We start from the raw sequence: 12171 nt of genomic DNA on the forward strand, positions 1-12171 counted from the left end.
GAAAACTTTAAAAAATACAGAATGGTATAAAAAAATTACTCTCAGATTCCAGAGAAAGCCACTGCTAATATTTTTGCTTCTTCCTCTGAACTTTCCTCTACATTTATCTGTCCATCTGTCTCATTCTGTTTTTCTACTCCATCTCCTCTCTCTCTCTCTTTCTCTCTCTCTCTTTCTTTCTCTCTCTCTCTTTCTCTCTCTTCCCTTCTATCCATCAATATATCTATCATCTTAAAATCCTTTTTTATCTGGATATATCACTTTCTAAATAAATTTTAGGTCATGCTGCATGCAGTTTTATTTCCCCCTTGAGTCCATTGAAGTGAACATTTCCCATATCGTTAAATATTTCCCACGGAATTGAGAAGGAAAACGAAGACTTTTCCAGGAAGGCTGGGAGGAGAATAGCCCAAAAGAGAGCAGCATGCATAAATGCAGGGAGGAGGGAAGCCATTAGGTGTGTGGGCAGAAGTACATGCCACTCATTACGCAGGGGCCGTGGTGGGGGTAGAGAGGCAGAGGCTGTGAGTGAATACTGAGCTCTCAGAGCCCATGGTCAGTATTGAGACAGATGTAGCCAGTATTAGAAGGAGTGTCAAATGAGGAGATGAGGGGAACAGTTGTTACTTTTGCCAGTTGGGGGACCACCAAGGTTGGGGTCAATGATGGAAATAGTCAAGGTCACCTCTGTTATCTTGCTTCCACAGAAGTGTGGCAAACTGGACCCCACCTTTGCCAGTGCCACCTTCCTCTTTCAGAAAGACCCTCCAGCCAACGTCCAGCTCTTCCAGGTGAGTGGAGACAGTGTGTGCTAACATCAGGGGTCTTTGCTGAGTTCATCAGATGACGCTGACTATGGGCAAATGACTTACTCGAATTGCATGTAGGTGCTTAAAGCTCCGTACTGTTGTGCATAAGTATCCAGGGAAGAAAATGGGAATTATGTTAATGTCAGGGAAGCTATTTCCCTCCTTACTCACCTAAATTTTTCTCCTGGGATTACTTTCATCTTCACCTGCTCCTTAAAGAGAAATTTCCCTCCCATTTTATCTTTTCTGGCCCCTCTGTGGGACTAATATGCAGAGTCATGTAAGCAAACAAAACAGAACAACAACAAAAACAACATTCTATCAGCAGAAGCTTTTTGAGAGGTACTAGGTAAAAGGTCAATTTTCCTAGAAACGTCTTGGATTCTGTGGGCCATATAATCTGTGTTGCAGCTCCTCCGCTCTGTCATTGTGGCACAGCCAGAGGCAATACATAGATGAAGGTGTAGTGTTCCAATAAAACTTTAATTATAAAAACAGGCAGTGGGTCAGATTTGGCCCACAGGCCACAGTTCATCAGCCCCTGCACTAGAATGCAGTGGCTTAGTGCGTGAACTCTGGGGTCCGACCGCCAGGACTGGAATCCAACATAACCGTGGAAGCTTAGACAAGATCCTCAATTCCTGTGTGTCTTTGGGCAAGCTAATTACCCCCACAATGTGGACAATGATGGTACCTCTTTCATGGGATAGTTTTGAGGACTGAATGTGTCAGTAAAAGTAAATAGCTTAGGTAGTTCCTGGCACATAGTAAACATTCAATAAATATTGGCCATTACCAGTTTTACTTAAAACATAAAACAGAATTTTATTATGAAATGAACACATGTTAGAACACTTTGAAAAATACAGAAAAGACTAAAGAAGAAAATAAAAGCCAAAACCGGTTTGGCTCAGTGGATAGAGCGTCGGCCTGCGGACTGAAAGGTCCCAGGTTCGATTCCGGTCAAGGGCATGTACCTGGGTTGCGGGCATATCCCCAGTAGGAGATGTGCAGGAGGCAGCTGATCGATGTTTCTCTCTCATCGATGTTTCTAACTTTCTATCTCTCTCCCTTCCTCTCTGTGAAAAATTAATAAAATATATTAAAAAAAGGAAGAAAATAAAAATCACCTCAAATCGTACCTCTAAGAGAAAAATCATTATTATATTTTTGTTTACTTTCCATTTTTATGAATATATGGACATTTATATGCTATATTGATAACACATGCTTTTTTTTTACTATGAAATTCAAATCATTTTTAGATACACACATACACAATGCTTTATGTCCTGTTACACTTAACACGAGCTCCCTTCCTTCTCATTAAAATTCTTCAAAAGTATGTTTTCACATTTGCATACTATTCTTTATAGGAGAGTAACATTATTTACCCAATCCCCAGTGAATGGACATTTAGGTTCCTCTCTTGTGTTTTTTCCGGTCCTGTACGTGGTGATCCTGTGACCACCTTCCTGACGACTTAGCACATGCTGTTCTGTTTCCTTCGCCGGCTCCCCTCATGCCCCTCCATTCTCACTCCTTAGGGTTGCTTTGCTGCCTGGCCTGAGACTCCCCATGGTTTCCCTGGGCCTGTAGGAGAACAATGTTCCCCCCCCCCCCCGCCCCAAATCTTTCCACCCGCCCCTCCCCCACTCAGCTCAGCCTGACTGGTGGCCATGTCATTCCAGGAGGTGCCCAAGGGTCAGTCTGAGGAGGACACGGTGGGCCGGCCCCTGCCCCACCTGGCCTCGGCCATGCAGGCCTCCGGAGAGGCCGTGTACTGTGACGACATCCCTCGCTATGAGAATGAGCTGTCCCTTCGGCTGGTCACCAGCAACCTGGCACACGCCAAGATCAAGTGAGTATAATGAATACACTTGGAGAGGAGGGTGCTGGGAGCACCCTGCTAGGCACTGGAGATGTATCCTTGTCAGTCCAGAGGGGAAGATGGGGATCATCTTAAAACTACAGCTTGTAGAGGAGCCGGAGAGGTTAGGGGCTTGGGGATGCCAGGAGGGTGAAGGGTGGACTTGCAGAGGTAAGCAGGGGCCAGATCAGCAAAGCCTTGGATTTGCTGGACAGAGAGATTACACTTGAGCCAAAAAGCAATGAGGAGCTGCGGAAAGGCCCTTAATAGGATCAGGTTAGATCTGCACTTTGGGTATTGGGCCAAACTTCCATGTGAAATTTCAGAAGCAGTTGAGTCAGCACTAGAGGGAAGAGCATGGCCTTAGAGTGAGGGACCTGGGATTAGATGCCTGCTCCGGTGCTAGCCACCATGACCTTGTGTGTGCCTAAGCTCTAAGTCCCCCATATGTGCTAGTATGTAATAGGATGCGCTTGTGAGGGTTAGTGGCAGTGGCCACAAAGGACCTAGCAGAAAACAGTCTCTTGTAGCTGCTTGTGGAACCTTGAGAGCCTGAACAGCAAGAATGCCACCTCTATGTTGTTGTTGTTGTTGTTATTATTATTAATAGTAATGATTATAACAAACCCCTTAACATTTATATGGAACTTAATCACCACATTTTGGTGTAAAGCATTTTGCATATATTGGCTTATTTATTCCTCACAATAATCCCATAGGCAGGTCCTATTATTCTCTACATGCTCCGATGAGGAAACCGAGGCACAGGCAGGGTAACTGACTTGCCCAGGTCATACGGTTGGTAAGTGGCAGAGCCAGAGTTTGAAGCCAGGCAGCATTAGCAACTGGGCTGTGCTGCCTTTGGGTGTTCAGGATGGAGAAGGGGACTTCATTTCCTGGTGAGCCCTAGAGACACATCCCACTGAGTAGACCAGCGACAAGTGACCCTCCTTGGGTCTGACCGTGGCATGGATGTGGGATCGGGTCCCCTTGTCATTGGTCTTTCCTCTGCTGACACTCCTAGACTGGAAAAAGATCCCAGGAATGGGAAACTCTTCCAGGTCTCTGAAAAAAAAAAAGTTTGCTTAAGATGATATGGTTGCCAGCTATGGGGTAAATTCATTTGCCTTTGTCCTTGTCTTGAGCGCATACTGAGAGTCCCATGACCAGCACTGTCTCCACTCAAACAACTTTGCTCCGTCCCAGCCATGTCAGGATGGATGTGGGAGGGCGAGGTGGGGGACTCTGTGGTAACTGCAGTGATGGGGCTCTCCCGGCTGCTGGCACCTGGAAGGGAGTGTGGGAGAGCATAAGTGGACCTGACGTTGGCGCTCTTCACAACTCAACCCCAGTCCCAATCTCGCTACGCTGCTCTCTGGCTGGGTGACTTTGGACAGGCTCTTTAACTTTCCTGAGCTTGAGTTTCCCCAAATGTAAAGTGGGGACCATGACAGTGACTCTCTGGGGCTCTGGCGAGGATTACCTATTTGAAAGTTGGTTGGTACAGAGCAGTTCCCATACCTTTCTCTGAGGTGCCTCTGCTCTATGTCCCCATGGGGTCATGGGCCAGAGTGAGCGGGACACAGTTCAGACTGTTATAACGGCTGGACTCTCCATGCATTCTCCCTTGGAGGCCTGAATTGTCTAATTATAACTGGGGTGCCCTACCGTTCCGGGATAGCTCTGTGCATGTGGGGAGAGAAATTCGTCTGGGTGACGATGCTCAGGTCCATTGGATGAGTACAGCAGGGCCCTAACATGCTCATTGTGGATGGGTATTAGCTGTGAGGTGGGCTTTAGCCAGCATTTAGATTGCTGTTCACTATATTTGGTTCCCTTGTACTTGGCCATCGGAACAGGGTATAGTAATAAGTCCAGGAGGGCAGGACTGTCCTTTTCATCTTATCTTCCCAGCAGGATTCAGCATAGCAGCCTTCACATAGTAAGCATTTAATCAACACTTGCCTAATAAAATAGGATAGAATAGAATAGAATAGAATGTAGAGAAGGGAGAAGTTAGGGTGGAGGAAAACCCATCAAAATGAGGACAGTTGGATGGTGGGTCTCCCACTTTGGTTTTCCTGCTGACCCCTCATGCTGCTCTGTCTTGCAGGTCCATAGATATTTCAGAGGCTCAGAAGGTGCCAGGGTTTGTTTGCTTTGTCTCTGCTGATGATATTCCTGGGAGTAACACAACTGGACTTGGTGATGATGAAACAATCTTTGCGAAGGATAAGGTATGGCTTGCATTTTTAAAATATGAAGTTAGTGGAATGAGTTTTTAAGTTTTAATTTGTGCACATTCTTCCAAATCCCTCATGTTGAAAGGACTATACATTTGCACGTGTTGGCATCATCCAATTGGCCAATATTCAGGACAATCAGTAAAGGGAGAGAATATGCTTGGTAGCACCTTTTATTTTCATTTAATGTTTATCTGTTTATTTAGTTGATGGCTGCTGTTTGTACATAGTAGAATGACTCCATGCCAAAGTGGCGTTAAAAAAAGGCTGGTGATTGTATTTGGACTAACAATCAGATTCCTAAGGGTACGATATTGAATTCCTTTACTAAAAGAAAATAAAAATACATTAAATAAACTAACCAGATAGAAATCACAATACCACCATTATATGTGTACTGATAATTCACTTATATGAAAGTCCATATATTGATTTCTACTATATATGGAGTCCTGCCAAAAAACAAGTTTCCAAACATTCAAGACAGCTGCTACAAAAATCCATATACTTACAGAGTAGTTCTCAAGCAGTCACTTTATAATTCCAAACGTTGCAATTAGAAGTGGCTTGGTCTGCTGAAGGGCAAATTCACCTTATTATTGCTGTAAAAGTGAAGAAGCAAAAGAAAAACTGTAGACCCAAGGCACAAGGGAGAGCTTTTGAGAGAAAAACCAATTGCTTTACAAACTCCAAGAGCCCCAGGAGCATGGCTAGCATTATGGTTAGTGAGAGTCATTCAGGTTCAACAACCATTGCACTAACCAATTAAGTCAATAACTTAACAGGGCCCTCAAGAAAAAATGATCAGAGACAGGCATACTAAGTATTGGTTCCTATTGTCAGAAACCTCATTTTTCAGAGATGAGTTAGACAAATTTTTTGTTTGTTGCTTATTTTGGGGAGCATGTTGAAAGAAAATTCTCTCTGAAGGAGAGAATTAATCTTTCATAGGAACTGAACTATTAATTAAAAAGAATAATTATTCTACAAATCTAACAAAAAAATATGAGTCATCAAGTCTAAGAGCTAGCATTTGGAAACTACTGCTTCTGGGTACCTACGTAAATATGACATGATGGCTACCTTTGAGGAGCTGTTGGTATAAATCTGGCAAACAGAAGATGAAAGAGAGTGGGTGGTGGAAGGAAAATAAAACTGGGAGTCAGGGCCCAAGATTTAATCATGGACTGGGAACAAGCCAATTGTGATCTTGCTGTCTGGGTCACCATCTCTTTGTATGAAGAACAAGGGGGCTGTAGTAGATCTGAGTTGACAGATACAGGTCATGCTGCCATATCTCCCATTCTGCTGCGCAAGGCAGGCATCACTAATCAATCACCACATTCTATCCTGGGCAGCTTCTCAACAGGCTGTCAGTACTAAATCATCAGAACTGGCCCTTGAGAAGAAGTGAGTTTGCCATCCCAATACCAGTCATCTCCAAGTTCCTTTCTACTCCCACAGATTCTAAACACTTATAAAGGAGCACACAACCCAAATAATAGAATAAGGACACGAAAAGTCCCCAGAGCATTCCTAAGATGTGTCTTAATAGGAAATTGTGGGATGGGGGACTTCCTTTTTGCCCTTTTGAACAATTCAAAATAATTGGCTTTTTGAGGAGTTTTGTGGTGTTCTTCAATAGTCTGGCTCTACTCCTAGGTGACTTGTGTTGGGCACATCATTGGCGCCGTGGTCACCGACACCCCAGAGCACGCACAGAGAGCAGCTCAAGGAGTGAAAATCACCTATGAAGAACTTCCAGCCATTATCTCCATTGAGGTAATGAGAATGGGCTGCCTGTGGAGAGGGGTGAGCCCCCTGTCTCTGGAAGCACACTGTTTAGGATCCTCTAGTGGAGATTCTAGCACCGGGTAGGATTTGACGAGATAAGTTTTTTAATCTCTTCCGGCCCTGGGATTGAGTGGTTCTGTGAAACCTAGACTCGGTCCACTAACTGTTAGTGCCTAACAGCCACACTCAGTCCCTCCTACCCAAGTTCAGCTCCATTTGGGCCCTTGAGGGATTCTTTGCTTTTCCTCAAGATCTAAGGTCGTCTACCTCTGTCTAAGGCAGTGGTTCTCAACCTTCTGGCCCTTTAAATACAGTTCCTCATGTTGTGACCCAACCATAAAATTATTTTTGTTGCTACTTCATCACTGTAATGTTGCTACTGTTATGAATCATAATGTAAATAAGTGATATGCAGGATGGTCTTAGGCAATCCCTGTGAAAGGGTCGTTCGACCGCCAAAGGGGTCGCGACCCACAGGTTGAGAACCCCTGGTCTAAGGAAAGGGTTGACCTTCTGGGCTCCACGTGAGCTTACTTTAAATCTGTAGGAGAAGATTGCAGAGATGCCTGTGTGAAAAAAGAGGAGCCACCATTCTGGGAGCTTCTCTTCCGCACTCAGAAACCACCTTCCTCCCTCTGAAAGTCACGTCGCTGAAGCTTCTTTTTGATCCTCAGGATGCGATAAAAAACAACTCCTTTTGGGGGCCGGAGCTGAAGATCGAGAAAGGAGACCTCAAGAAGGGGTTTTCGGAAGCAGATAACGTTGTTTCAGGTACAGCTGCATGTGCACCAGTGGGGTTGGGCCGACCCTGGCTTGTGAATGAAATTCAAGAGCTGTACCTTGAGTCTTGGGTCAGGGAAGGGATTTCCTATCATTTCCAAACAGAAGAGTTCCTCTGGTGTTTGTAACAAAAATAGTAGACAGTTGGCTGGGAAAGAACTTCTGTCATTCTCCACTCTCCTGACTGTAGGCTGGAGACACCTAAATGATCTAGAGAGAGATTAGTGTCGTGGATTTGGAAGACTGTCTGGGGAAGGTAACAGCCTCAGATGCCTGGTCAGCCTCGGATCTGCCAGGCCTTTAGCCACGTGGACTCCGGCCCTCTCCCTCCCCCCCACAAAGGCCGTTCTCACCCATCTTCAGCTAGCACTCTCCCTGCCCCCCTCCTTCTCCTCCACCATCCACACTGTGAAATGAGGTGCATAGCTCTAACCCCAGGGCAAAGCTGTAAGTAGATAGGCCCCTTTCAGAATTTTCTGTTTCTATTGTGCATTGCTAAGTCACTAGTAAGTTAACTCACTAACTGGCCTGATAGCTTCCATTCTGGAAGGTATTTTTAGCTTTCCAATCACCTCTATTAATTCTTTCTTTATCTTTTCCAAAGTTTCACAGTAATAGTTTGAGTCTCTTCGATTTCCACTGGCTGCAGCATGAAGAGAGCTTCATGCCTGATGCATTTCAGTGTCATTCTGGTTTCTTTGTTGAGGTGGGGGATTCAGCTCCCAGATTGCTAAGACTGAGACAACTTTTCACACCAGTTGGGGAACCTAGAGGTTACCTGTGAGCACTTGATTCTTGCCTTGGGCACTTGGCAAGTACACACTCTTCTTAAGCAAACATGTCCCCTCTGCAGCAGCAGGCTCACTGTGGGGGTCTTGTTGCTTCCCCAGGTGAGGTGTATATTGGTGGCCAAGATCACTTCTACCTGGAGACTCAGTGCACCATCGCTGTCCCAAAAGGCGAGGCAGGGGAGATGGAGCTCTTTGTGTCCACACAGAACACCAATAAGACCCAGGTGGGTGTCCTTTGGGTCAGCTCAGGGGCCTGGCAAGGACACCAGGGAGCTCCTGGCATTGTGGGAAATGGGAAGAGGGAGACCTGGGTTGGTCCAGAAGGGAATTAGAGAGTAGTGGTCCTGGACCAGACCCCTGTCACCAACAAGTTGGTGTCACTGAGCTTGTTATAAAATCATTCTCTTCTATAAAATAGGGCCTGGTAGGGTTGGTGTAATGAATAGGTGGGTCTTAATACTTGGGTAGAGCCTAGTGTTAGCTATTGTGATTCCAGTGCAGTATGGCCTCGGTCACATTGTATCTGGCCTAAGCTTCCTCGTCTGTGGAATGAAGGGCTTGGGTGATAGCTACAGGAACCACTAAATTATCTGCAGCAGCTTAAATAGCCCTCACTTCTACACTGCTTATTATGTGACAGTGGATGCCAGTGTTTTTGGCAGCCGGTTCTACACTCATGACCCACCAGTTCCTGGCTCAATGGAATGCGTTTTGCTCTGAAAGTAGCTGTGACTAGCTGCTTGCCCCTCTGGTTAAAAGCAAGTGCCTGAAATCAGTCTTCAGTGGCTGATTAGTGTTGGATCCCAGCATCACTACCCAAGGGTCAGCACGGGGAGGAAGGGGGACTCTCGAATCTGGGAATTTCAGATTCACAGCAGTAATTAGGCCTGTTCTTATCAGGCAGGCTTTGGGTGAAAGCTGAAGTAAGTCCAGATGATGTGTTCAGAGCAAGTATGTTTTCTTTTGCCCATAGAGCTTTGTTGCAAACATGCTGGGGGTTCCAGCAAACCGGATTGTGATCCGAGTGAAGAGAATGGGAGGAGGCTTTGGAGGGAAGGAGACCCGGAGCACCCTGGTATCCACAGCAGTGGCCCTGGCTGCATACAAGTGAGTCCTCCCCATGGGCTCTGGGAAGAAGAAGGCTGCCTCTGCCAGGAAGGTTTCCTGGATTTCCCTCTTTGGGAAGTAGATTCTCTTTGCTTTTTGTTTTCACAGCCTTCGGTTTTTAGAACTTTTGGGCATAGGGGTGAAGATAACATCACGTGGTTCTTAGTGTTCTGATGCCTGTGTCGTTATCTCCCAACCTGGCTGTGAGGGCCCTGAGGGCAAGGGCACTGCTCACATCCTGCATTCCCCACCTTGTCGGGCCCAGGGCCTAGACAGCAAAGCCGGGGTGCTGAGTGTACCAGGTGGACAAAGAAGACTTCCCTGCTGTTTTCACCCCCGAGAGTCACAGGGCTGGGCTGTTGGGGGGATCCCAGTTTTCTTACCCTCGGGTGTTTCCCTCAGGACTGGCTGCCCTGTACGCTGCATGCTGGATCGTGATGAGGACATGCTGATCACTGGCGGCAGACATCCCTTCCTGGGCAGATACAAGGTTTCAGATGTTGGGGGTTGTGCCAGGGCAGGCAGTGCCACCTCCTTGGGATGGACTCTCACTTTTCTTAGGACTATCTGTAAAAGTTGCAAGAAGAAATAGCCACCGGAGACATTCATATTGGCCAACATAGAAGGGTGATGCTGTGGACGCTGGCAGGCCTCCTGGTGTCACAGGGTGGTGGTCCCAACTTTTATGAAAGTTTTTGTCCATTCAGGTTCAGAAACATAATTGGTCAGCAGACCTGGGACAATCCTTCCTGCAGTATGGTCTAATGTTAACGTGTTCACAGCTGGTTGTGAAAACCAGAATGACTACTTAGTATTTTACAATGAGAAACAAAACTTCCCAGGGCCTGGACAGGCACAAGTTGTTAGAGGCACACGTTGGTAGGGTGGGCACCTGCTTTGCCAGATTACGTGTGGCTGGGCATTGGCCAATTTCCCTGTAAGACAGGCCTTTTCTGGGCTCCTGTGGGTGACCAGTTCCTGTTCTGACCCTTAATCCTGTCCCCTTGCACACCAGTACCACCTTTCAGGTTCCAGTCTAGCTCTGTGAACTTGGGCCTCCTCTCTCTCCACGAGCTGGCTTTGAACACCCGCACTTTGAACTCTTCTCATTGTTTCATGATTGAACTTCCCCACAGGGATTATATTTCTCTTAATTCTTGTGGGCTTAAAGAAAGTAACTTGGTTTTTGGGGGTCCCAGTTTCTTCACTTATCAAGTGACCCTTAAGAGTTTGTTTCAATGATTACGTAAGGTGAGGGGAGTCAGAGCACGCTGAAGCTCTTGTAAAGTGTAGCTTTTATTGTTTTCTGGTCAAAAGCTATGAGGAGAGACGCCAGCCACTTTCCCAGTTTCTTTTCCCAGTCCTTCCTGCCTGCCCTGTCATTACCAATACTATATTTTCTATATTTTTCCAGGTAGCAAAAGTGGGAGGGGAGAGGTGGAGATAGACAGGGGTAGAACCAGAAGGCAGGAGTAGGTAGAAAGGAGGAGGAGTGTGGGGAGAAGGTATTCCAGGGTTGAGCCCAGGGCACGTCCCTGGGGAGATGTTAGTTCCTTTCTTCTGGTTCTGATGATGTCTTATGTTCACCTTTTTTCATGGTGTGGTGTCTTGCTCTTTCTGTTTCCCCCAGGCAGCATAGGTGGGAGGGGAGAGGTAGAGATAGACAGAGCAAGGGGACTGTTGGGAAACCACTCTCTTTCTCATCAGGTTGGCTTCATGAAGACGGGGAGGATTGTCGCCCTGGAGGTGGAGCACTACAGCAATGCCGGGAACTCCCTGGATCTCTCTAGGGGTGTAAGTAGAGCCTGTTCCTGCACGTCGGGGTGACTGGGAGCTTAAGTGCGTGCCCCCCGCCAACCTATTCATACAGCCAGGTACACACCTCCTCCATTCTTGCCTGCTATGTTGCAATAGCTTCCCAACTGGTCCCTGCCTTCAAAGATTCCCCATCCTTGGTTAATCTCTAAAGCACAAAGATGAGCATCTTTCTTCTCTGATTGGAAACTCATCCTTCTTGTGCAAGATATTTTAACAAGCAAGCAAAGTTAGTTCCAAAACTTCATATATAATATGGTGACATTGTGTGTGTGTGCACATATGTCTAGCGATACACATGGAAAAGTCTGAAGGAGATACACCAAACAGTGATTGGATGGGTTAAGGGGGTGGAAGGGGACAGACACTGTCATTTTCTACACTGCACATTTCTGTGATATTTGAATTTTAAATAAGGAGTTGAGTTACTTTTTAAAAAACAATTTATTGAAATATAGTTTATATGCCATAAAGTTCACCCATTTGAATGATACAATTTCATGGTTTTAAAGTCATGCACCGTCATCACCATCCAGGTTCTGAACATTTCAATCACCTCCAAATGACCTCTTGTGCCCATTTGCAGTTACTCTTGTTCCCATGCCCAGGACCAGACGTCCACTAATCCACTTTCAGTCTTTGTAGATTTTCCTTTTCAAATAACTGGAATCATGCACTATGTAGCCTTCTGTATCTGGCTTTTTTCTCTCAGAATAATGTTTTTGAGTTCATCCATGTTATAGCATGCGTCGTTCCTCCATTCATTTTTATTGATAAATAATATTTCTTGATATAGACCATATTTGGTTTTCTATTAGCTACTTGTTGAACATTTGGTTATTTCCAGTTTTTAGCTTTTGTGGCTAATGCTGCTTTGAACATTCTCCTAAGAGTCTTGTATGACATATTTTTGTCAACCTTGAAAATTAAGTTATCTTGGTGGTACTCCTTTTAAAGTTTTT

At 45.7% G+C, this 12171-nt stretch overlaps 1 protein-coding gene across 2 annotated transcripts in view; it reads left to right on the plus strand.

Moving 5' to 3' along the window:
* The window catches only part of XDH (xanthine dehydrogenase), a 63290-nt gene that overhangs the window by 33366 nt on the left and 17753 nt on the right, over positions 1 to 12171 (plus strand). For both annotated transcript variants that reach the window (XM_059660216.1, XM_059660217.1), the window contains exons 16-24: positions 708 to 791; positions 2501 to 2670; positions 4793 to 4916; positions 6585 to 6704; positions 7391 to 7487; positions 8387 to 8511; positions 9261 to 9394; positions 9797 to 9884; positions 11102 to 11188. In XM_059660216.1, coding sequence (XP_059516199.1) covers positions 708 to 791; positions 2501 to 2670; positions 4793 to 4916; positions 6585 to 6704; positions 7391 to 7487; positions 8387 to 8511; positions 9261 to 9394; positions 9797 to 9884; positions 11102 to 11188 — 1029 coding nt within the window. The remainder of the gene's footprint in view (positions 1 to 707; positions 792 to 2500; positions 2671 to 4792; positions 4917 to 6584; positions 6705 to 7390; positions 7488 to 8386; positions 8512 to 9260; positions 9395 to 9796; positions 9885 to 11101; positions 11189 to 12171) is intronic.

The sequence above is a fragment of the Myotis daubentonii genome, chromosome 12 (genome assembly GCF_963259705.1).
Source record: "Myotis daubentonii chromosome 12, mMyoDau2.1, whole genome shotgun sequence".
Classification (NCBI taxonomy): domain Eukaryota; kingdom Metazoa; phylum Chordata; class Mammalia; order Chiroptera; family Vespertilionidae; genus Myotis; species Myotis daubentonii.